This window comes from Oncorhynchus mykiss, chromosome 26 (genome assembly GCF_013265735.2).
Source record: "Oncorhynchus mykiss isolate Arlee chromosome 26, USDA_OmykA_1.1, whole genome shotgun sequence".
Taxonomy (NCBI): Eukaryota; Metazoa; Chordata; class Actinopteri; order Salmoniformes; family Salmonidae; genus Oncorhynchus; species Oncorhynchus mykiss.
Genome location: NC_048590.1, coordinates 44,879,898 through 44,905,961, shown reverse-complemented (window position 1 = coordinate 44,905,961; position 26,064 = coordinate 44,879,898). Strand labels below are relative to the sequence as shown.

The 26,064-nt window shown below is 43.2% G+C and overlaps 1 protein-coding gene across 3 annotated transcripts in view; it reads left to right on the top strand.

The window, feature by feature from the left end:
* LOC110506903 (A disintegrin and metalloproteinase with thrombospondin motifs 17) overlaps positions 1-26,064 on the top strand; it is a 217,665-nt gene that overhangs the window by 17,071 nt on the left and 174,530 nt on the right. For all 3 annotated transcript variants that reach the window (XM_036964481.1, XM_036964482.1, XM_036964480.1), the window contains exon 3: positions 21,112-21,301. In XM_036964481.1, coding sequence (XP_036820376.1) covers positions 21,112-21,301 — 190 coding nt within the window. The remainder of the gene's footprint in view (positions 1-21,111; positions 21,302-26,064) is intronic.

The following is a 26,064-nucleotide window of genomic DNA, read 5'->3' as shown; positions in this document are numbered from 1 at the left end:
GCGGGTCGGCTGTGTTAATACGTTGAGTGGGTCGGCCGTGTTAATGCGTTGAGCGGGTCGGCCGTGTTAATACGTTGAGCTGTGTTAATACGTTGAGCCGTGTTAATACATTGAGCCGTGTTAATACGTTGAGCGGATCGGCCGTGTTAATACGTTGAGCGGGTCGGTCGTGTTAATACGTTGAGCGGGTCGGCTGTGTTAATACGTTGAGTGGGTCGGCCGTGTTAATGCGTTGAGCGGGTCGGCCGTGTTAATACGTTGAGCCGTGTTAATACGTTGAGCCGTGTTAATACATTGAGCCGTGTTAATACGTTGAGCGGATCGGCCGTGTTAATACGTTGAGCGGGCCGGCCGTGTTAATACGTTGAGCGGGTCGGCCGTGTTAATACGTTGAGCCGTGTTAATACGTTGAGCCGTGTTAATACGTTGAGCAGGTCGGCCGTGTTAATACGTTGAGCCGTGTTAATACGTTGAGCCGTGTTAATACGTTGAGCCGTGTTAATACGTTGAGCCGTGTTAATACGCTGAGCCGTGTTAATACGTTGAGCCGTGTTAATACGTTGAGCCGTGTTAATACGCTGAGCCGTGTTAATACGTTGAGCCGTGTTAATACGCTGAGCCATGTTAATACGTTGAGCTGTGTTAATACGTTGAGCCGTGTTAATACGTTGAGCCGTGTTAATACATTGAGCCGTGTTAATACGTTGAGCCGTGTTAATACGTTGAGCCGTGTTAATACGTTGAGCCGTGTTAATACGCTGAGCCGTGTTAATACGTTGAGCCGTGTTAATACGTTGAGCAGGTCGGCCGTGTTAATACGTTGAGCCGTGTTAACCTGTTGGATCTCTAGGGGCGCTATTTCATTTTTGGATAAAAAACGTTCCCGTTTTAAGCGCGATATTTTGTCACGAAAAGATGCTCGACTATGCATATTCTTGACAGTTTTTGAAAGAAAACACTCTGAAGTTTCAGAATCTGCAAAGATATTGTCTGTAAGTGCCCCAGAACTCATTCTACAGGCGAAACCAAGATGAAACGTCAAACAGGAAATGAGCAGAATTTCTGAAGCTCTGTTTTCTAATGTCTCCTTATATGGCTGTGAATGCGACAGGAATAAGCTTAGACCTTCTGCCGTTTCCCCAAGATGTCGGCAGCATTGTGACGCATTTGTAGGCATATCATTGGAAGATTGACCATAAGAGACTACATTTTCCAAGTGTCCGCCTGGTGTCCTGCGTCGAAATTGGTGCGCAAAGCCAGCTGCAAGTATTTTTCCATTTGATTGAGAGGAGAAACCATGCTTCCACGAACGATATATCATCGAAGAGATATGTGAAAAACACCTTGAGGATTGATTCTAAACCACGTTTGCCATGTTTTCAGTCGATATTATGGAGTTAATTTGGAAAAAAGTTCGCGTTTTGAGGACTGAATTTTCGGGTTTTTTTTGTAGCCAAATGTGATGTACAAAACGGAGCTATTTCTAATACACAAAGAATCTTTTTGGAAAAAACTGAGTATTTGCTATCTAACTGAGAGTCTCCTCATTGAAAACATCCGAAGTTCTTCAAAGGTAAATTATTTTATTTTAAGGATTTTATGTTTTTGTTGAAATGTTGCGTGCTGGATGCTAACGCTAATGCTAACGCTAAATGCTACGCTAGCTAGCTACTTTTACACAAATGATTGTTTTCCTATGGTTGAGAAGCATATTTTGAAAATCTGAGATGACAGTGTTGTTTACAAAAGGCTAAGCTTGAGAGATGGCATATTTATTTCATTTCATTTGCGATTTTCATGAATAGTTAACGTTGCGTTATGGTAATGAGCTTGAGTCTGTATTCACGATACCGGATCCGGGATGGGGAGATCAGAGAGGTTAATACGTTGAGCCGTGTTAATACGCTGAGCCATGTTAATACGTTGAGCTGTGTTAATACGTTGAGCCGTGTTAATACGTTGAGCCGTGTTAATACGTTGAGCCGTGTTAATACGTTGAGCCGTGTTAATACGTTGAGCCGTGTTAATACGTTGAGCCGTGTTAATACGTTGAGCCGTGTTAATATGTTGAGCCGTGTTAATACGCTGAGCCGTGTTAATACGTTGAGCCGTGTTAATACGTTGAGCAGGTCGGCCGTGTTAATACGTTGAGCCGTGTTAATACGTTGAGCCGTGTTAATACGTTGAGCCGTGTTAATACGTTGAGCCGTGTTAATACGTTGAGCCGTGTTAATACGTTGAGCCGTGTTAATACGCTGAGCCGTGTTAATACGTTGAGCCGTGTTAATACGTTGAGCCGTGTTAATACGCTGAGCCGTGTTAATACGTTGAGCCGTGTTAATACGCTGAGCCATGTTAATACGTTGAGCTGTGTTAATACGTTGAGCCGTGTTAATACGTTGAGCCGTGTTAATACATTGAGCCGTGTTAATACGTTGAGCTGTGTTAATACGTTGAGCCGTGTTAATACGTTGAGCCGTGTTAATACGCTGAGCCGTGTTAATACGTTGAGCCGTGTTAATACGTTGAGCAGGTCGGCCGTGTTAATACGTTGAGCCGTGCTAACCTGTTGGATCTCTAGGGGCGCTATTTCATTTTTGGATAAAAAACGTTCCCGTTTTAAGCGCGATATTTTGTCACGAAAAGATGCTCGACTATGCATATTCTTGACAGTTTTTGAAAGAAAACACTCTGAAGTTTCAGAATCTGCAAAGATATTGTCTGTAAGTGCCCCAGAACTCATTCTACAGGCGAAACCAAGATGAAACGTCAAACAGGAAATGAGCAGAATTTCTGAAGCTCTGTTTTCTAATGTCTCCTTATATGGCTGTGAATGCGACAGGAATAAGCTTAGACCTTCTGCCGTTTCCCCAAGATGTCGGCAGCATTGTGACGCATTTGTAGGCATATCATTGGAAGATTGACCATAAGAGACTACATTTTCCAAGTGTCCGCCTGGTGTCCTGCGTCGAAATTGGTGCGCAAAGCCAGCTGCAAGTATTTTTCCATTTGATTGAGAGGAGAAACCATGCTTCCACGAACGATATATCATCGAAGAGATATGTGAAAAACACCTTGAGGATTGATTCTAAACCACGTTTGCCATGTTTTCAGTCGATATTATGGAGTTAATTTGGAAAAAAGTTCGCGTTTTGAGGACTGAATTTTCGGGTTTTTTTTGTAGCCAAATGTGATGTACAAAACGGAGCTATTTCTAATACACAAAGAATCTTTTTGGAAAAAACTGAGTATTTGCTATCTAACTGAGAGTCTCCTCATTGAAAACATCCGAAGTTCTTCAAAGGTAAATTATTTTATTTTAAGGATTTTATGTTTTTGTTGAAATGTTGCGTGCTGGATGCTAACGCTAATGCTAACGCTAAATGCTACGCTAGCTAGCTACTTTTACACAAATGATTGTTTTCCTATGGTTGAGAAGCATATTTTGAAAATCTGAGATGACAGTGTTGTTTACAAAAGGCTAAGCTTGAGAGATGGCATATTTATTTAATTTCATTTGCGATTTTCATGAATAGTTAACGTTGCGTTATGGTAATGAGCTTGAGTCTGTATTCACGATACCGGATCCGGGATGGGGAGATCAGAGAGGTTAATACGTTGAGCCGTGTTAATACGCTGAGCCATGTTAATACGTTGAGCTGTGTTAATACGTTGAGCCGTGTTAATACGTTGAGCCGTGTTAATACATTGAGCCGTGTTAATACGTTGAGCCGTGTTAATACGTTGAGCCGTGTTAATACGTTGAGCCGTGTTAATACGTTGAGCCGTGTTAATATGTTGAGCCGTGTTAATACGCTGAGCCGTGTTAATACGTTGAGCCGTGTTAATACGTTGAGCAGGTCGGCCGTGTTAATACGTTGAGCCGTGTTAATACGTTGAGCAGGTCGGCCGTCTTAATACGTTGAGCGGGCCGGCCGTGTTAATACGCTGAGCGGGCCGGCTGTGTTAATACTCTTAGCGGGTCGGCCGTGTTAATACGCTGAGCAGGTCGGCCGTGTTAATACGTTGAGCGGGCCGGCCGTGTTAATACGCTGAGCGGGTCGGCCGTGTTAATACGTTGAGCGGGCCGGCCGTGTTAATACGTTGAGCCGTGTTAATACGTTGAGCGGGTCGGCCGTGTTAATACGCTGAGCGGGCCGGCCGTGTTAATACGTTGAGCCGTGTTAATACGTTGAGCGGGTCGGCCGTGTTAATACGCTGAGTGGGTCGGCCGTGTTAATACGTTGAGCGGGCCGGTCGTGTTAATACGCTGAGCGGGTCGGCCGTGTTAATACGTTGAGCGGGTCGGCCGTGTTAATACTCTGAGCGGGTCGGCCGTGTTAATACGCTGAGCCGGGTTAATACGTTGAGCGGGTCGGCCGTGTTAATACGTTGAGCAGGTCGGCCGTGTTAATACGTTGAGCGGGTCGGCTGTGTTAATACGTTGAGTGGGTCGGCCGTGTTAATGCGTTGAGCGGGTCGGCCGTGTTAATACGTTGAGCTGTGTTAATACGTTGAGCCGTGTTAATACATTGAGCCGTGTTAATACGTTGAGCGGATCGGCCGTGTTAATACGTTGAGCGGGTCGGTCGTGTTAATACGTTGAGCGGGTCGGCTGTGTTAATACGTTGAGTGGGTCGGCCGTGTTAATGCGTTGAGCGGGTCGGCCGTGTTAATACGTTGAGCCGTGTTAATACGTTGAGCCGTGTTAATACGTTGAGCAGGTCGGCCGTGTTAATACGTTGAGCCGTGTTAATACGTTGAGCCGTGTTAATACGTTGAGCCGTGTTAATACGTTGAGCCGTGTTAATACGCTGAGCCGTGTTAATACGTTGAGCCGTGTTAATACGTTGAGCCGTGTTAATACGCTGAGCCGTGTTAATACGTTGAGCCGTGTTAATACGCTGAGCCATGTTAATACGTTGAGCTGTGTTAATACGTTGAGCCGTGTTAATACGTTGAGCCGTGTTAATACATTGAGCCGTGTTAATACGTTGAGCCGTGTTAATACGTTGAGCCGTGTTAATACGTTGAGCCGTGTTAATACGCTGAGCCGTGTTAATACGTTGAGCCGTGTTAATACGTTGAGCAGGTCGGCCGTGTTAATACGTTGAGCCGTGTTAACCTGTTGGATCTCTAGGGGCGCTATTTCATTTTTGGATAAAAAACGTTCCCGTTTTAAGCGCGATATTTTGTCACGAAAAGATGCTCGACTATGCATATTCTTGACAGTTTTTGAAAGAAAACACTCTGAAGTTTCAGAATCTGCAAAGATATTGTCTGTAAGTGCCCCAGAACTCATTCTACAGGCGAAACCAAGATGAAACGTCAAACAGGAAATTAGCAGAATTTCTGAAGCTCTGTTTTCTAATGTCTCCTTATATGGCTGTGAATGCGACAGGAATAAGCTTAGACCTTCTGCCGTTTCCCCAAGATGTCGGCAGCATTGTGACGCATTTGTAGGCATATCATTGGAAGATTGACCATAAGAGACTACATTTTCCAAGTGTCCGCCTGGTGTCCTGCGTCGAAATTGGTGCGCAAAGCCAGCTGCAAGTATTTTTCCATTTGATTGAGAGGAGAAACCATGCTTCCACGAACGATATATCATCGAAGAGATATGTGAAAAACACCTTGAGGATTGATTCTAAACCACGTTTGCCATGTTTTCAGTCGATATTATGGAGTTAATTTGGAAAAAAGTTCGCGTTTTGAGGACTGAATTTTCGGGTTTTTTTTGTAGCCAAATGTGATGTACAAAACGGAGCTATTTCTAATACACAAAGAATCTTTTTGGAAAAAACTGAGTATTTGCTATCTAACTGAGAGTCTCCTCATTGAAAACATCCGAAGTTCTTCAAAGGTAAATTATTTTATTTTAAGGATTTTATGTTTTTGTTGAAATGTTGCGTGCTGGATGCTAACGCTAATGCTAACGCTAAATGCTACGCTAGCTAGCTACTTTTACACAAATGATTGTTTTCCTATGGTTGAGAAGCATATTTTGAAAATCTGAGATGACAGTGTTGTTTACAAAAGGCTAAGCTTGAGAGATGGCATATTTATTTCATTTCATTTGCGATTTTCATGAATAGTTAACGTTGCGTTATGGTAATGAGCTTGAGTCTGTATTCACGATACCGGATCCGGGATGGGGAGATCAGAGAGGTTAATACGTTGAGCCGTGTTAATACGCTGAGCCATGTTAATACGTTGAGCTGTGTTAATACGTTGAGCCGTGTTAATACGTTGAGCCGTGTTAATACGTTGAGCCGTGTTAATACGTTGAGCCGTGTTAATACGTTGAGCCGTGTTAATACGTTGAGCCGTGTTAATACGTTGAGCCGTGTTAATATGTTGAGCCGTGTTAATACGCTGAGCCGTGTTAATACGTTGAGCCGTGTTAATACGTTGAGCAGGTCGGCCGTGTTAATACGTTGAGCCGTGTTAATACGTTGAGCCGTGTTAATACGTTGAGCCGTGTTAATACGTTGAGCCGTGTTAATACGTTGAGCCGTGTTAATACGTTGAGCCGTGTTAATACGCTGAGCCGTGTTAATACGTTGAGCCGTGTTAATACGTTGAGCCGTGTTAATACGCTGAGCCGTGTTAATACGTTGAGCCGTGTTAATACGCTGAGCCATGTTAATACGTTGAGCTGTGTTAATACGTTGAGCCGTGTTAATACGTTGAGCCGTGTTAATACATTGAGCCGTGTTAATACGTTGAGCCGTGTTAATATGTTGAGCCGTGTTAATACGCTGAGCCGTGTTAATACGTTGAGCCGTGTTAATACGTTGAGCAGGTCGGCCGTGTTAATACGTTGAGCCGTGTTAATACGTTGAGCCGTGTTAATACGTTGAGCCGTGTTAATACGTTGAGCCGTGTTAATACGTTGAGCCGTGTTAATACGTTGAGCCGTGTTAATACGCTGAGCCGTGTTAATACGTTGAGCCGTGTTAATACGTTGAGCCGTGTTAATACGCTGAGCCGTGTTAATACGTTGAGCCGTGTTAATACGCTGAGCCATGTTAATACGTTGAGCTGTGTTAATACGTTGAGCCGTGTTAATACGTTGAGCCGTGTTAATACATTGAGCCGTGTTAATACGTTGAGCCGTGTTAATACGTTGAGCCGTGTTAATACGTTGAGCCGTGTTAATACGCTGAGCCGTGTTAATACGTTGAGCCGTGTTAATACGTTGAGCAGGTCGGCCGTGTTAATACGTTGAGCCGTGCTAACCTGTTGGATCTCTAGGGGCGCTATTTCATTTTTGGATAAAAAACGTTCCCGTTTTAAGCGCGATATTTTGTCACGAAAAGATGCTCGACTATGCATATTCTTGACAGTTTTTGAAAGAAAACACTCTGAAGTTTCAGAATCTGCAAAGATATTGTCTGTAAGTGCCCCAGAACTCATTCTACAGGCGAAACCAAGATGAAACGTCAAACAGGAAATGAGCAGAATTTCTGAAGCTCTGTTTTCTAATGTCTCCTTATATGGCTGTGAATGCGACAGGAATAAGCTTAGACCTTCTGCCGTTTCCCCAAGATGTCGGCAGCATTGTGACGCATTTGTAGGCATATCATTGGAAGATTGACCATAAGAGACTACATTTTCCAAGTGTCCGCCTGGTGTCCTGCGTCGAAATTGGTGCGCAAAGCCAGCTGCAAGTATTTTTCCATTTGATTGAGAGGAGAAACCATGCTTCCACGAACGATATATCATCGAAGAGATATGTGAAAAACACCTTGAGGATTGATTCTAAACCACGTTTGCCATGTTTTCAGTCGATATTATGGAGTTAATTTGGAAAAAAGTTCGCGTTTTGAGGACTGAATTTTCGGGTTTTTTTTGTAGCCAAATGTGATGTACAAAACGGAGCTATTTCTAATACACAAAGAATCTTTTTGGAAAAAACTGAGTATTTGCTATCTAACTGAGAGTCTCCTCATTGAAAACATCCGAAGTTCTTCAAAGGTAAATTATTTTATTTTAAGGATTTTATGTTTTTGTTGAAATGTTGCGTGCTGGATGCTAACGCTAATGCTAACGCTAAATGCTACGCTAGCTAGCTACTTTTACACAAATGATTGTTTTCCTATGGTTGAGAAGCATATTTTGAAAATCTGAGATGACAGTGTTGTTTACAAAAGGCTAAGCTTGAGAGATGGCATATTTATTTAATTTCATTTGCGATTTTCATGAATAGTTAACGTTGCGTTATGGTAATGAGCTTGAGTCTGTATTCACGATACCGGATCCGGGATGGGGAGATCAGAGAGGTTAATACGTTGAGCCGTGTTAATACGCTGAGCCATGTTAATACGTTGAGCTGTGTTAATACGTTGAGCCGTGTTAATACGTTGAGCCGTGTTAATACATTGAGCCGTGTTAATACGTTGAGCCGTGTTAATACGTTGAGCCGTGTTAATACGTTGAGCCGTGTTAATACGTTGAGCCGTGTTAATATGTTGAGCCGTGTTAATACGCTGAGCCGTGTTAATACGTTGAGCCGTGTTAATACGTTGAGCAGGTCGGCCGTGTTAATACGTTGAGCCGTGTTAATACGTTGAGCAGGTCGGCCGTCTTAATACGTTGAGCGGGCCGGCCGTGTTAATACGCTGAGCGGGCCGGCTGTGTTAATACTCTTAGCGGGTCGGCCGTGTTAATACGCTGAGCAGGTCGGCCGTGTTAATACGTTGAGCGGGCCGGCCGTGTTAATACGCTGAGCGGGTCGGCCGTGTTAATACGTTGAGCGGGCCGGCCGTGTTAATACGTTGAGCCGTGTTAATACGTTGAGCGGGTCGGCCGTGTTAATACGCTGAGCGGGCCGGCCGTGTTAATACGTTGAGCCGTGTTAATACGTTGAGCGGGTCGGCCGTGTTAATACGCTGAGTGGGTCGGCCGTGTTAATACGTTGAGCGGGCCGGTCGTGTTAATACGCTGAGCGGGTCGGCCGTGTTAATACGTTGAGCGGGTCGGCCGTGTTAATACTCTGAGCGGGTCGGCCGTGTTAATACGCTGAGCCGGGTTAATACGTTGAGCGGGTCGGCCGTGTTAATACGTTGAGCAGGTCGGCCGTGTTAATACGTTGAGCGGGTCGGCTGTGTTAATACGTTGAGTGGGTCGGCCGTGTTAATGCGTTGAGCGGGTCGGCCGTGTTAATACGTTGAGCTGTGTTAATACGTTGAGCCGTGTTAATACATTGAGCCGTGTTAATACGTTGAGCGGATCGGCCGTGTTAATACGTTGAGCGGGTCGGTCGTGTTAATACGTTGAGCGGGTCGGCTGTGTTAATACGTTGAGTGGGTCGGCCGTGTTAATGCGTTGAGCGGGTCGGCCGTGTTAATACGTTGAGCCGTGTTAATACGTTGAGCCGTGTTAATACGTTGAGCAGGTCGGCCGTGTTAATACGTTGAGCCGTGTTAATACGTTGAGCCGTGTTAATACGTTGAGCCGTGTTAATACGTTGAGCCGTGTTAATACGCTGAGCCGTGTTAATACGTTGAGCCGTGTTAATACGTTGAGCCGTGTTAATACGCTGAGCCGTGTTAATACGTTGAGCCGTGTTAATACGCTGAGCCATGTTAATACGTTGAGCTGTGTTAATACGTTGAGCCGTGTTAATACGTTGAGCCGTGTTAATACATTGAGCCGTGTTAATACGTTGAGCCGTGTTAATACGTTGAGCCGTGTTAATACGTTGAGCCGTGTTAATACGCTGAGCCGTGTTAATACGTTGAGCCGTGTTAATACGTTGAGCAGGTCGGCCGTGTTAATACGTTGAGCCGTGTTAACCTGTTGGATCTCTAGGGGCGCTATTTCATTTTTGGATAAAAAACGTTCCCGTTTTAAGCGCGATATTTTGTCACGAAAAGATGCTCGACTATGCATATTCTTGACAGTTTTTGAAAGAAAACACTCTGAAGTTTCAGAATCTGCAAAGATATTGTCTGTAAGTGCCCCAGAACTCATTCTACAGGCGAAACCAAGATGAAACGTCAAACAGGAAATTAGCAGAATTTCTGAAGCTCTGTTTTCTAATGTCTCCTTATATGGCTGTGAATGCGACAGGAATAAGCTTAGACCTTCTGCCGTTTCCCCAAGATGTCGGCAGCATTGTGACGCATTTGTAGGCATATCATTGGAAGATTGACCATAAGAGACTACATTTTCCAAGTGTCCGCCTGGTGTCCTGCGTCGAAATTGGTGCGCAAAGCCAGCTGCAAGTATTTTTCCATTTGATTGAGAGGAGAAACCATGCTTCCACGAACGATATATCATCGAAGAGATATGTGAAAAACACCTTGAGGATTGATTCTAAACCACGTTTGCCATGTTTTCAGTCGATATTATGGAGTTAATTTGGAAAAAAGTTCGCGTTTTGAGGACTGAATTTTCGGGTTTTTTTTGTAGCCAAATGTGATGTACAAAACGGAGCTATTTCTAATACACAAAGAATCTTTTTGGAAAAAACTGAGTATTTGCTATCTAACTGAGAGTCTCCTCATTGAAAACATCCGAAGTTCTTCAAAGGTAAATTATTTTATTTTAAGGATTTTATGTTTTTGTTGAAATGTTGCGTGCTGGATGCTAACGCTAATGCTAACGCTAAATGCTACGCTAGCTAGCTACTTTTACACAAATGATTGTTTTCCTATGGTTGAGAAGCATATTTTGAAAATCTGAGATGACAGTGTTGTTTACAAAAGGCTAAGCTTGAGAGATGGCATATTTATTTCATTTCATTTGCGATTTTCATGAATAGTTAACGTTGCGTTATGGTAATGAGCTTGAGTCTGTATTCACGATACCGGATCCGGGATGGGGAGATCAGAGAGGTTAATACGTTGAGCCGTGTTAATACGCTGAGCCATGTTAATACGTTGAGCTGTGTTAATACGTTGAGCCGTGTTAATACGTTGAGCCGTGTTAATACGTTGAGCCGTGTTAATACGTTGAGCCGTGTTAATACGTTGAGCCGTGTTAATACGTTGAGCCGTGTTAATACGTTGAGCCGTGTTAATATGTTGAGCCGTGTTAATACGCTGAGCCGTGTTAATACGTTGAGCCGTGTTAATACGTTGAGCAGGTCGGCCGTGTTAATACGTTGAGCCGTGTTAATACGTTGAGCCGTGTTAATACGTTGAGCCGTGTTAATACGTTGAGCCGTGTTAATACGTTGAGCCGTGTTAATACGTTGAGCCGTGTTAATACGTTGAGCCGTGTTAATACGTTGAGCCGTGTTAATACGTTGAGCTGTGTTAATACGTTGTAGTTTATTAGTTTCACCGGACTACGTTAGTGGAGGCTTTGGGTTCGACGATAAGGTATTTGTTCTTATAAGACCCTGCATGGTGTTGGCCAGGGGCTGGGTTTTGGTTGGGGTTGAGGTTGAGGGTATAGAGGTGGGGCTTGAGGCAGCTCTGGTCGGGGGGAAAGGGGAGGTGGCATGTTGCAAACAACTATCTGGGATCTCGTGAGAGAAAACCAAGAGACATGTTAAAAGTTGATCTACCCTAAAAACGAATGTTAACGGCTGCTCTGTTGTTCTTTTGCTCTCTCTCTCTCTCTCTCTCTCTCTTTCTCTCTCTCTCTCTCTCTCTCTCTCTCTCTCTCTCTCTCTTTCTCTCTCTCTCTCTCTCTCTCTCTCTCTCTCTCTCTCTCTCTCTCTCTCTCTCCCTCTCTCTCTCTCTCTCTCTCTCTCTCTCAAATTCAAATTCAAATTCAAGCTGCTTTATTGGCATGAAAAACATTGTGTCAATATTGCCAAAGCAACAATGTATACAATATACATTGTAACAAAATTGTAAATGATAGCAAATAATAATATAAAATGGTAGTAAATAATAATACAAAAATAAATACAATAAAATGGTAACAGTCTAAAGTAAACATTAATAATTATAGTAATAATAGTAATAATAAGTAAGTTACTGTTTACTATGCAGATGTTATTATTCAGTGTCCCTCAGGCTATGGCAGGAAAATACATATTTGGCTGCAAGAGGAGCCATTGCTCCTTCGCCCATGAGTATTCTTAGTTTTTCCTCTGGGTTCAATTTGTAAAAATGTGGAATATATGTAGTCATTTCTGTGAATAATGAATCTCTTTGTGAGGAATATTTATCACAGTAAAGGAGAAAGTGCATCTCTGTCTCTACCTCCCCTGTCATGCAGTGACCACATACACGCTCCTCTTTGGGTAGCCATGTCTTTTTATGTCTGCCGGTTTCTATTGCCAATCGGTGGTCACTCAGCCTGTACTTGGTAAGGATCTGTCTCTGCTTCGTATCTCTGACAGAGTAGAGATAATCAGCCAATTCATATTCTCTGTTTAGGGTCAGATAGCAATTTAGTCGGCTTTGGGATTTTGTTTCGTTTTTCCAGTATTGTAAGTATGATTCCTTTGATTGGTTCATGATTTTGTTTATTGGAATTCTTTCTTTTGAAGCAGTGCTGGTGTCAGCTTGGTTGGTGAGGTCCAACACCAGCTGACTGAGAGGGCTCGTTTCTGGGCTCAGCTCTTGGGCTTGAAGTGCTTTAAATTGCAGACTCGAATTTGGACTTGAATTTAGATGTAGCCAAAATTGTAATGATCTTTTCTGTATTTTCATTATTACTGGAAAACGGCCCAATTCTGCCCTACATGCATTAGTTGGTGTATTTCTCTGGACTTGTAGAATTTTCCGACAGAATTCTGCATGTAGGGTTTCAATTGGATGTTTGTCCCACATTTTAAAATCCAGTTTATTGAGTGGCCCCCAAACCTCACTTCCATAAAGTGCTATTGGTAGGATTACACTGTCAAATATTTTAGTCCAAATTCTAATTGGGATGTTGATTTTGAATAATTTCATTTTTATTGCATACATTGCTCTGCGGGCTTTTTCTTTGAGTGCCTTCACTGCCATATTAAAGTTTCCCGACGCAGATATGGTCAGACCAAGGTAGGTGTAATTTTTTGTGTGTTCAATTAAGGTGTTGTTCAGGGTGAATTTACATTTTTGTTTCTGACATCTGGGTTTTTTTTGGAAAATCATGATTTTAGTTTTTTGGAAATTTACTGCCAGGGCCCAATTATGGCAATATTGCTCCAGAATATTAATGTTTTGTTGAAGACCTTCTTTGGTTGGTGATAGAAGTACCAAGTCATCAGCATATAGCAGGTATTTCACCTCTGTGTCAAATAGTGTGAGTCCTGGGGCTGGAGATTGGTCCAACATGTCTGCTAATTCATTGATATAAATGTTGAAAAGATTTGGACTCAAATTGCAGCCTTGTCTCACACCTCGACATTGTGAAAAAAATTCTGTTCTTTGGTTTTTGATTTTTATTGCACACTTATTTTCTGTGTACATATATTTTATTAAGTCATACACCTTACCACCAAGCCCACTTTGTAGAATTTTGTAGAATAGCCCTTCGTGCCAAATCGAATCAAATGCTTTTTTAAAGTCAATAAAGCAAGCAAAGATTTTGCCCTCTTTTTTTTGGTGGACGTGTTTATTAATTAGTGTGTGTAAGGTGTATATATGGTCAGTAGTGCGATGGTTAGGGAGAAAGCCAATTTGACATTTACTTATTACATTTTTTTCTTGAAGAAAGGTTTGAATTCTTGAATTCAAAATGCTACAGAAAATCTTTCCCAAGTTACTGTTGACGCAAATTCCCCTGTAATTATTGGGGTCTGATTTGTCTCCACTTTTGTGGATAGGGGAGATGAGCCCCTGGTTCCAGACATCAGGGAAGCAGCCAGAAGTTAAAACCATGTTGAACAATTTAAGCACAGCATTTTGCAACTCAGGTGTGCTGTTTTTCAGCATTTCATTTCTGATGTTGTCTACACCACAAGCCTTTTTTGATTTAATAGATTTTAGCTTTTCATTTAGTTCTTGTTGGGTTATTGGGTAATCTAATGGATTTTGGTTGTTTTTAATGACTGATTCCAGGATGTTCAATTTTTCTTTAATTTCTAATTGGTTCTGGTTTAAGTCTTTTTGTGGGATGTTTTTGTATAGATTATCAAAGTAAGTTTTCCAAATTCCTACATCTTGTATGGCTAATTCTTGTGGCTTTGTTGTGCTTAAATTGTTCCACATGTCCCAGAACTGATTTTGGTCAATTGCGTTTTCAATTTCATCAAGTGTCTTGTTGGTATAATTCAATTTCTTGCATTTCAGTGTTTGTTTATACTGTTTCAGAGTTTCAAAGTATTCATATCGTAGCTCTGGGTTGTTTTGCTGCTTATGTTTTTTGTTTGACATTTGTCTTAGGTGTTTTCTAATTGTTTTACATTCATTATCAAACCATTTGTCAGAAACATTTTGATTTTTGCTTCTGATGTTGCATTGCTTTGGTTTTCTCAAATTTGCTTTCGATGCTGCTTTTTGGAATATGCAGTTGATGTTTTGGGTAGCTGAATTGACACCATCTTTATTGTTTTGGTACTGTGAGTTATTGAAAAACTGTATAGAGTTCATCATTTCATTTGAGTTCAATGTTTCAATGAATGCCTCTGCACTGTTTGGAGCCCATCTGAACGATTGGTTTATGTTGTAAAGTTTATTGGGCTGTTTTTTTGAATGGATATTGCCGGTTAATTTCTTCAGAAACACGTTGATCTGACTGTGATCTGACAATGGTGTCTGTGGTCTGACAGTGAATGCACTAATGGAGGAGGGGTCAATGTCAGTGATGGCATAATCGACTACACTTGTCCCAAGAGCTGAGCAGTAAGTAAACTGACCTAAAGAGTCCCCTCTGATTCTACCATTAAGCATGTACAGGCCTAAGGCTCGACAGAGATGTACTAACTCTTTTCCATTTTTGTTCAGTATTTGGTCAGGACTGTTTCTATTATTTATAATAGGGCTACTGTACAAGGAGGGGTGTCCAAATATGTGGTGGTTACCTCCCGCATCAGTGTAGTCAGGCTCAGAACCTGTTCTTGCATTGAAATCTCCACAAAGAAGCACTTTACCCTGCGCCTGAAATGTAATGATTTCTGTCTGGAGATTGTCAAAAAACTGATCATCATAATATGATGAATCTGAAGGAGGAGCATAAGCTGCACATATGTATACATCATTGTCACAATAGATTGTACCTTTGTTAAGTTTTAGCCAAATGTGAGTGGTACCTTTTTTCATTTCATTCAGTGCTAAGTCCTGCTTATGCCAAATGATGATTCCACCTGAGTCTCGGCCCCGTTTAACATTTTTATGTTTGATTGATGGTAGTAAACTTTCTCTATAGCCTGAGGGACACTGAGTATCTATGTCTCCACGACACCATGTTTCCAGTAGGATTATGATGTCCTGTCCCTTGATGTTTTTAATCAATTCTGGATTAGTTGTTTTATAACCAAAATGTGAAGAGTATAGGCCCTGGATATTCCAAGAGCTGATAGTTAATGATCTCATTTATAATAAGTGATATTCACTGGTTTGAGTAAAGTACATCGAAAAAAACAAAAAAAATAAAATACTATATATATATATATATATATATATACATACATATATACATATACATACATATATATATACATACACACATACATACATACATACATACACATACATATATATATATATATATATATATATACATATATACATACATACATACACATACACATACATACATATATATACATACATACATACACACACACACACACACATACATACACACACACACACATACATATATATATATATATATATACATATATACACATACACATATATATATATATATATATACACATATACATGCACATAGACACATACACACACACACACGCGCACACACACACACACACACACACACACACACACACACCATTACATATAATAATTATTATAATACCGGTGTCAATACATTTAGGAATATTTGTAAACAAATTAATAAGAATGGAATAAGATTGCACTGTACTTATTTTATGTGCAATCTGCAACCCTGTGTGTTTGTGTGTGTGTGTGTGTGCGCGTGCGTGCCCGTGTGTGAATTAAAGGGACTGTCTAGCTCAGTAGTCTGCATATTAGTTGCAGTAGTTGGCGCACCTCTCCTATCTCTGATTGTTCTAGGGGTCTTCTGCCAGAGGTTACCTCAGCATATGTAGGCTGACGATCTAATTGATACATGGTGTGGACTGCATCATGTGGTCTACTTCCCTGAAGGGCAGTGTTCTGACCGACCCTGGAGTAGTGGTCAGAGCTGTGTTGTGATGGGCTGGGTCTAGTAGAGCTGTGTTGTGATGGGCCGGGTCTAGTAGAGCTGTGTTGTGATGGGCCGGGTCTAGTAGAGCTGTGTTGTGATGGGCCAGGTCTAGTAGAGCTGTGTTGGGATGGGCCGGGTCTAGTAGAGCTGTGTTGTGATGGGCCGGGTCTAGTAGAGCTGTGTTGTGATGGGCCGGGTCTAGTAGAGCTGTGTTGTGATGGGCCAGGTCTAGTAGAGCTGTGTTGGGATGGGCCGGGTCTAGTAGAGCTGTGTTGTGAAGGGCCGGGTCTAGTAGAGCTGTGTTGTGATGGGCCAGGTCTAGTAGAGCTGTGTTGTGATGGGACAGGTCTAGTAGAGCTGTGTTGTGATGGGCCGGGTCTAGTAGAGCTTTGTTGTGATGGGCCAGGTCTAGTAGAGCTGTGTTGTGATGGGCCAGGTCTAGTAGAGCTGTGTTGGGATGGGCCGGGTCTAGTAGAGCTGTGTTGTGAAGGGCCGGGTCTAGTAGAGCTGTGTTGTGATGGGCCAGGTCTAGTAGAGCTGTGCTGTGTTGGGCCTGGTCTAGTAGAGCTGTGCTGTAATAAGCCATGTCTGGCTCTTTTCTCCTCGGGATGGTGGAGGTACTGTTGTTTCAGAAGGTGGGGCGGGGGACCTTTGTTGCTGGGGTGATGGGTGTGTGGGTCCCTGCCAAGTGTTGCATCTTTTAGGTCCTTGGCAAAGGTTCTGATACTGTCCTGATCAAGATGTATATTATCATATAAGTGTTGACATGTCAGAGTGGGGTGGTGAGCCGTTCTGACGTTGAGCAGTGAGGCACAGTCCACAGTGATCTGTTGATTTATTTTGTCGATCAACTTTTCTGGGAAGTCTTTTCTTGGTAGGAGGGTGGACACAACTATATTGGTTGTTGGGAACATAGCCTGTGCCCGTTCTGCCACTCTTCTCACTGCCCCAGATACATTTTCACCTTTGGCATGAAGGTCGTTTGTGCCAGTGTGGATGATGATGTTGTCAGGGGTGTCAATCCTGGTCTGACTGAGTAGCTGCATTGCACTCTCAGTTGTAGGACACCAGAACTTATACACCTGGTGTCTAGGGAATAATCTTTCCTGGACTAAGAACTTCCCATTTGAATCAATTAGAATTGCAGTTGTGGGTGATTGTCTGGGTGGAGCAGACTGGGAGGCTGGTATTCTGACCTGGGCTGGAGCAGACTGGGAGGCTGGTAGGTTAACCTGGGCTGGAGCAGACTGGGAGGCTGGTATTCTGACCTGGGCTGGAGCAGACTGGGAGGCTGGTAGGTTGACCTGGGCTGGAGCAGACTGGGAGGCTGGTAGGTTAACCTGGGCTGGAGCAGACTGGGAGGCTGGTATTCTGACCTGGGCTGGAGCAGACTGGGAGGCTGGTAGGTTGACCTGGGCTGGAGCGGACTGAGAGGCTGGTAGGTTGACCTGGGCTGGAGCAGACTGGTAGGCTGGTGCAGTGTCATCCGGCTGTGTAGTGGAGGCCATGCTGGTCTCAGGTTCTGCTTGTGTTGTACCAAGCTGGTGGACATGTTCTCTAGATACAGAGGACACAATGACTCTCTGCCGGTTGAGGGTGTCAATGTACCTCTCTTTTTGTTCGAGCTCCTTTCTTGTTGTGCTCAGATGGTCTCTGAGGTCATCATTTGTCTGACTCAGCTTGTCCATTCTGCTTTCTAATTTAGCTATGGATGCTCTGCTCTCCTCCCTGAACTGTTTCATCTCTTCTTTGAGTTTCTGGACAGTGTCCTCCTCTTGAAGCTTGTTCTCTCTGAGTTCTATGACCTCTGCTTCGACTAGAGAGAGGGTGTTGTGGAAACGTTGCATAGCAGGTGTTCTTATTGAAATTGTCATGTCCTTGACTCTGTCTGCTGCAGGTGAGGTAGGTAAAGGGATGTTGAGGGCTTCCTGCTGGGTCACAGAGACCATTGGGGTCTGCTTTTCTCCATCTCCCTCCTTGACTTTTTCCTCATTTTCTGAGATGATGTCAGCGTCTTCTTTTAGAGTAGCAAACCTATTCTCAAAAGCCTGGAGGCTTGAATCATTGCCTTGTATCAATACAGTTCCATTATTATATAAGTTTACTGTTTGATATGTGTTGCTCTGGTCAGCTTCCTCAAAAATGCTGATCTGACATCCTTGGCTGATGCCCCTCTTTTTTGAGAAAGGGAAATGGTTGCAAATAACCTTTTTCCATATGTTCCCTCGATTGGTATTAAAAATTAAATTTGCTCTTGTTTTGTAACTGGTAAGATCTGCAAACAGGCATTCATGGTTCTGTCCCATCAACAAACCTTTGAAACTTTTCTTAGCTTTCTCTGTTTGGATGTCTGGTGGGTAAACAATTTCCATAGCAACGCTGGTGATGTTGGCTACAATGTTGCGATAGAAGTGCTGTTTCTTGTATAATTCTTGTATAATGCTCTCTTGTTTCTTCAGAGGACTGTTTCACTTTGTTGTCCTTTTTTCTTTTCCTTTTTCTTCTGTCCTTATTTTGTCCTTATTTTGTCTTCCTTTCTTCTGTTAACTAGATATTTTTTTGTTATTCTTTGTAAGCTAGCTAGCTTCTTCCAGGAGAGTCCCTAGCAACTGCTTAGCAACATGTAAACAATTCAGCTAACAATTCAGCTAGCTAAGATAACTGTATAATTTTATGAAAAATAGTTACTTTTTCAAAATCCTGTCTTTTTGGTTTGTTGCTTGTATTGTCTTCTATTGAGTCTTGCAGTTTTCTTTTGATTTTTTCGATGTACTTCACTCTAAAAAACCATTTAAATCTCAATATATACAGGAGCTCATTTTTCAGCAGCTGCTCAATTTGGAACGGTGATTATTTACTCTCTCTCTCTCTCGGTCTCTCTCTCTCTCTCTCTCTCTCTCTCTCTCTCTCTCTCTCTCTCTCTCTCGGTCTCTCTCTCTCTCTCTCTCTCTCTCTCTCGGTCTCTCTCTCTCTCTCTCTCTCTCTCTCTCTCTCTCTCTCTCTCGGTCTCTCTCTCTCTCTCTCTCGGTCTCTCTCTCTCTCTCTCTCTCTCTCTCTCTCTCGGTCTCTCTCTCTCTCTCGGTCTCTCTCTCTCTCTCTCTCTCTCTCTCGGTCTCTCTCTCTCTCTCTCTCTCTCTCTCTCTCTCTCTCTCTCTCTCTCTCTCGGTCTCTCTCTCTCTCTCTCTCTCTCTCTCTCTCGGTCTCTCTCTCTCTCTCTCTCTCTCTCTCTCTCTCTCTCTCGGTCTCTCTCTCTCTCTCTCTCGGTCTCTCTCTCTCTCTCTCTCTCTCTCTCTCTCTCTCTCTCGGTCTCTCTCTCTCTCTCTCTCTCTCTCTCTCTCTCGGTCTCTCTCTCTCTCTCTCTCTCTCTCTCTCTCTCTCTCTCTCTCTCTCTCGGTCTCTCTCTCTCTCTCTCTCTCTCCCTCTCTCTCTCTCTCTCTCTCTCTCTCTCTCTCTCTCTCTCGGTCTCTCTCTCTCTCTCTCTCTCTCTCTCTCTCTCTCTCTCTCTCTCTCTCTCTCTCTCTCTCGGTCTCTCTCTCTCTCTCTCTCTCTCTCTCTCGGTCTCTCTCTCTCTCTCTCAAATTCAAGCTGCTTTATTGGCATGAAAAACATTGTGTCAATATTGCCAAAGCAACAATGTATACAATATACATTGTAACAAAATTATAAATGATAGCAAATAATAATATAAAATTGTAGTAAATAATAATACAAAATTAAATACAAAAATAATAACAATAAAATGGTAACAGTCTACAGTAAACATTAATAATTATAGTAATAACAATAATAGTAATAATAAGTAAGTTACTGTTTACTATGCAGATGTTATTATTCAGTGTCCCTCAGGCTATGGCAGGAAAATACATATTTGGCTGCAAGAGGAGCCATTGCTCCTTCGCCCATGAGTATTCTTAGTTTTTCCTCTGGGTTCAATTTGTAAAAATTTGGAATATATGTAGTCATTTCTGTGAATAATGAATCTCTTTGTGAGGAATATTTATCACAGTAAAGGAGAAAGTGCATCTCTGTCTCTACCTCCCCTGTCATGCAGTGGCCACATACACGCTCCTCTTTGGGTAGCCATGTCTTTTTATGTCTGCCGGTTTCTATTGCCAATCGGTGGTCACTCAGCCTGTACTTGGTAAGGATCTGTCTCTGCTTCGTATCTCTGACAGAGTAGAGATAATCAGCCAATTCATATTCTCTGTTTAGGGTCAGATAGCAATTTAGTCGGCTTTGGGATTTTGTTTCGTTTTTCCAGTATTGTAAATATGATTCCTTTGATTGGTTCATGATTTTGCTTATTGGAATTCTTTCTTTTCTTTCTCTCTCTCTCTCTCGGTCTCTCTCTCTCTCTCTCTCTCGGTCTCTCTCTCTCTCTCTCTCTCTCTCTCTCTCTCGGTCTCTCTCTCTCTCTCTCTCTCTCGGTCTCTCTCTCTCTCTCTCTCTCTCTCTCTCTCTCTCTCGGTCTCTCTCTCTCTCTCTCTCTCTCTCTCTCGGTCTCTCTCTCTCTCTCTCTCTCTCTCTCTCTCTCTCTCTCGGTCTCTCTCTCTCTCTCTCTCGGTCTCTCTCTCTCTCTCTCTCTCTCTCTCTCTCTCTCGGTCTCTCTCTCTCTCTCTCTCTCTCTCTCTCTCTCTCTCTCTCTCTCTCTCTCTCTCTCTCGGTCTCTCTCTCTCTCTCTCTCTCTCTCTCTCTCTCTCTCTCGGTCTCTCTCTCTCTCTCTCTCTCTCTCTCTCTCTCTCTCTCTCTCTCTCTCGGTCTCTCTCTCTCTCTCTCTCTCTCTCTCTCTCTCGGTCTCTCTCTCTCTCTCTCTCGGTCTCTCTCGGTCTCTCTCTCTCTCGGTCTCTCTTGGTCTCTCTCTCTCTCTCTGTCTCTCTTCAGACTGGACTGGTCTATACAGGAGAGGACAGTCTCTTCATCCAGCCGGTCAACAGTTCTTCCGACTCCTTTTCCGGGCTGCAGCACAGGGTGGTCCGACACCGCCGCTCAGCCAAGACCAGCCCTCCTTCTGCCCCTCCCCCTGGATTCACAGCTGCAGACAAGCAGCCCAAGGACTGCGGCACCATTCCAGGTGAGTGACAGAAATGTTGAATGGTGGATGGTGGATATTGGATACCATTGGATTTGATTGATTTGGTAGATTTTGGAAGGGAAAGGGAAGGGGATTGGCGTGAGAGAGCGGATCCTCCGTGTCTGTGAAGTGTGGCTGTACTTTTTTTGTACATTAGTCGAAGTGACAGCTGCATGTACATTAGAAAACAGTCATTTTATGGTTGTGGTCTAATTGATTTTCAAAGCTTCAGTACCATACATGAGAGAGAAGTAGTCCATCAGAAGCTTTGAAAGAAGGAGAGAAGTAGTCCATCAGAAGCTTTGAAGGAAAGAGAGAAGTAGTCCATCAGACGCTTTGAAGGAAGGAGATAAGTAGTCCACCAGAAGCTTTGAAAGAAGGAGAGATGTAGTCCATCAGACGCTTTGAAGGAAGGAGATAAGTAGTCCTTCAGAAGCTTTGAAGGAAGGGGAGAAGTAGTCCATCAGAAGCTTTGAAAGAAGGAGAGAAGTAGTGCATCAGATGCTCTGAAGGAAGGAGATAAGTAGTCCATCAGAAGCTCTGAAGGAAGGAGATAAGTAGTCCATCAGACGCTTTGAAGGAAGGGGAGACGTAGTCCATCAGAAGCTTTGAAGGAAGGGGAGACGTAGTCCATCAGAAGCTTTGAAGGAAGGAGATAAGTAGTCCATCAGAAGCTCTGAAGGAAGGAGATAAGTAGTCCATCAGACGCTTTGAAGGAAGGGGAGACGTAGTCCATCAGAAGCTCAGAAGGAAGGGGAGACGTAGTCCATCAGAAGCTCAGAAGGAAGGGGAGAAGTAGTCCATCAGAAGCTCTGAAGGAAGGGGAGAAGTAGTCCATCAGAAGCTCAGAAGGAAGGGGAGAAGTAGTCCATCAGAAGCTCTGAAGGAAGGGGAGAAGTAGTCCATCCATGCAGACTGTGTGATGGTCAATTGACTGAGTTGAATTGACGTGACCCCCTTGAAACGCCTCAGATCATTAAAACCTTTTCCAAATTGAACACCATCCCCTTAAGAGGCATTAGAAGAAGATCCATCAAACCCATTTGGTGTGTCATCATAGTGGTCTCTGACTTGTGGTCAGACTCGCTCAGGTGGAACAAACTTAAACTAGCACCTTTCTTCAATGCTGAATTAAATGTAATTGAGAAAACAGCAAGGTGCCATAATACATTTTTTTGCAAACATCCTTTTTGAATTTTAAAGTATTCCAAGAAGTTGTCATCTAGTTTTTCAAAAGTATCTGTAATCTGATTACAATATTTTTTGCGGGTGACGTAACTGACTACAGTTACAGTGTTTTTGTAATCAAATTACATGTAACTGACATGTAATCGGTTACTGCCCATCCCTTGACGCCATCTTCTTCCCCATGTCTTTGTGGTACAGTATTTTACTATTCAGGAGTCGTCCTGGTGTAGGTTTCAAAAACCATGGGGTTCTGAGCAATATTTATAGCTCTCTTCACATTCTTTGATGTTTATTTAGCTTCAATCTGTTGGAAGGAGAGGCGTTTCAGGGCTGGCAGCTGGGCCTTGTTTTAATGTGCATTTCTACTCTGTAAACTCCTGTTGGGGCCTGCTCTGTCTATCTGTCTCTGTCTGTCTGTCTTTCCCTCTCTGTCTGTCTCTTTGATTTTTTCTCTTGCTTTATCGATCTGTCAGCCCTTTCTTTCTTTCTCTCTCTCTCTCTCTCTCTCTCTCTCTCTCTCCCGCTCTCTCTCTCTGAATTCACTTTCAATATAAGGGGCTTTATTGGCATGGGAAATATATGTTTACATTTCCAAAGCAAGTGAAATAGATATTAAACAAAAGTGAAATAAACAATAAAACATTAAGAGTAAACATTACACTCACAAAAGTTTGGCTCCCAGACCATCGACTGGCCTTCAGAGCTACAGTGCAAAACATTACATTCTTGAATGTATAGTGTATTTTGGTCCCAATGTCTCGTGAGTTTAAAATATTTAAAGGAATGTCAAATGAATGTGTGCATAAAGTGTATACAAAATATATATGTATTATTTAGATTTTTTTTATTTGTTGTGTTCTTGGAAGCTGCATAGTTGATTCTGTAGTTCTTCTTGGTGCTGCATTTTGGGTGTTGTAGTTCTTTTTTTGATGCATTTTTTAAAAGTGCGTGACTCATGAAGTCTATTTTGCATAACAAACACGTTCAACTACTACTGCTATTAGATTGTAGATAGTACATTTTGTTTTCTTTTTCCTTTTGTGTGGAAACAGCAACTGCTCTCCACGTTTTGGGTGATGTTGCTATCACGTTGCTTCAGAGACAATTTAAACCTTCCCACAGTTTTTCTCGCTACAATGTCTCTGTTCCAAATGGAACACTATTCCCTTTGTAGGGAATAGTACCACCAGTACTTTGACAGCCTGTAGAAATGATTTCCATATGTTCATAACTGGGACGCAAGGAGTAATAGAAACCTCTTAGAGAGAGAGAGAGAGAGAGAGAATTGGCTTTTTACCAAATTACCATACGACAGACCACGCATTCACCTTGCACACCCTAATTGACAAACCTTTCATGCTTTGTTGACCTCACTCAATTTGGCATGGCGGTCTGCTAGACAAATGGATAGAACTTGGATTTGGGGGGAAAAAACGACATCTAAAAATCCATGTACGCAAACAACAAGTGTGAGGTAAAAATGGGCAAAAAATAAACACATTTCTTTCCACAGGGCCGTAGGGTGAGACAGGGATGCAGCTTAAGCCCCACCCTCTTCAACAAATATATATCAACTGGCGAGGGCAGTCGAAGTCAAATGTCTACTGTTTGCTGATGGTCTGGTGCTTCTGTCCCCAACTAAGGAGGACCTACAGCAGCACCTAGATCTTCTGCACAGATTCTGCCAGACCTGGGCCCTGACAGTAAATCTCAGTAAGACCAAAATAATGGTGTTCCAAAAAAGGTCCAGTCACCAGGGCCACAAATACAAATTCCATGTAGACACTGTTGACCTAGAGCAGACAAAAAACGATACATACTTCGGCCTAAACATCAGCGCCAGAGGTAACTTCCACAAATCTGTGAACGAGCTGAGAGACAAGGCAAGAAGGGCCTTCTATGCCATCAAACGGAAAATAAAATTCGACATATCAATTAGGATCTGGCTAAAAATACTTGAATCAATTATAAAGCCCATTGCCGAAAGAGAGAGAGATAGAGCTAGAGCTGGAAGAGAGAGAGAGAGCGAGAGAGAGATAGAGCTAGAGCTGGAAGAGAGAGAGAGAGCGAGAGCTGGAAGAGAGAGAGCGAGAGAGAGACAGAGCTAGAGCTGGAAGAGAGAGAGATGGAAGAGAGAGAGAGAGAGCTGGAAGAGAGAGAGAAATCCTGAGTAACATATCTGCTCAAAAGAGTATTTTCTGAGTTTGGGTGTTAGCACGATTGTGTGTGTGGGTGTGTGTATTAGTCCCCCAGCCATACTATATTGAGAGTGTGTGTGTGTTAGCCTCCCAGCCATACTGTATTGAGAGAGTGTGTGTGTTAGCTTCTCAGCCATATTGTATTGAGAGAGTGTACTATATGTGTTAGTTCCCCAGCCATACTGTGTTGAGAGTGTGTGTGGCAGCCTCTCAGCCATACTGTATTGAGAAAGAGTGTGTGTTAGTCCCCCAGCCATACTGTATTGAGCGAGTGTGTGTGTTAGTCCCCCAGCCATACTGTATTGAGAGAGAGTGTGTGTTAGTCCCCCAGCCATACTGTATTGAGATAGTGTGTGTGTTAGTCCCCCAGCCATACTGTATTGAGAGAGTGTGTGTTAGTCCCCCAGCCATGCTGTATTGAGAGAGAGTGTGTGTTAGTCCCCCAGCCATACTGTATTGAGAGAGTGTGTGTGTTAGTCCCCCAGCCATACTGTATTGAGAGAGAGTGTGTGTTAGTCCCCCAGCCATACTGTATTGAGAGAGTGTGGGTGTTAGTTCCCCAGCCATACTGTATTGAGAGAGTGTGTGAGCTCACAGCACCCAGGAATGGACAGTAACACAGGTGTTTTACCCATCGAGTGTGTGTGTGTGTGTGTGTGTGTGTGTGTGTGTGTGTGTGTGTGTGTGTGTGTGTGTGTGTGTGTGTGTGTGTGTGTGTGTGTGTGTGTGTGTGTGTGCGTGTGTGTGTTTGTGCACCTGGTGTCTTGGGGCGAGAGGGACGGAGAGAGGTGCCAGATTTGGAAATTCCTTCCTCTGCACTCTCGTCTGCCTGAATGTCCCTGGATCTGAGATGGAGTCTGCCAGCTCCTCCTCTCCTCTCCTCTCCTCTCCTCTCCTCTCCTCTCCTCTCCTCTCCTCTCCTCTCATCTCCTCTCCTCTCTATCCTTCTGTCTACTCTCTTCTCTCCTACCCTCTCACTCCTTACATCTCATTCCCCCTCTCCTTCACGCTCCTATTCTCTTTCTCTCTTCCCTCTCTTTCCATTCTCTTTTGTTTTCCTTCATGTCCCCACCCTTCTGTGCTCGGTCTTCCCTCCTTACCCATACCTTTCCTTCTCCTCTCTTCCCCTGTTTCCTCTCCTCCCCTCTTCCTTCTGTTCCTCATCTCCTTCTATCTTTCTATATGGGCGGGCCACTCCAAAGGCTCAGTGAGAGGGGAGCGCTGACGGTTTCCCCCAAACCACAGAGTCTCTCCCTGGAGAGAGATACACACAGAGACAGACCTTATATCCATTAAACTAACTCCACTCCACACCACCTCCTGGACACTGCACACGCACGCACACACACACGCACACACACACACACACACACACGC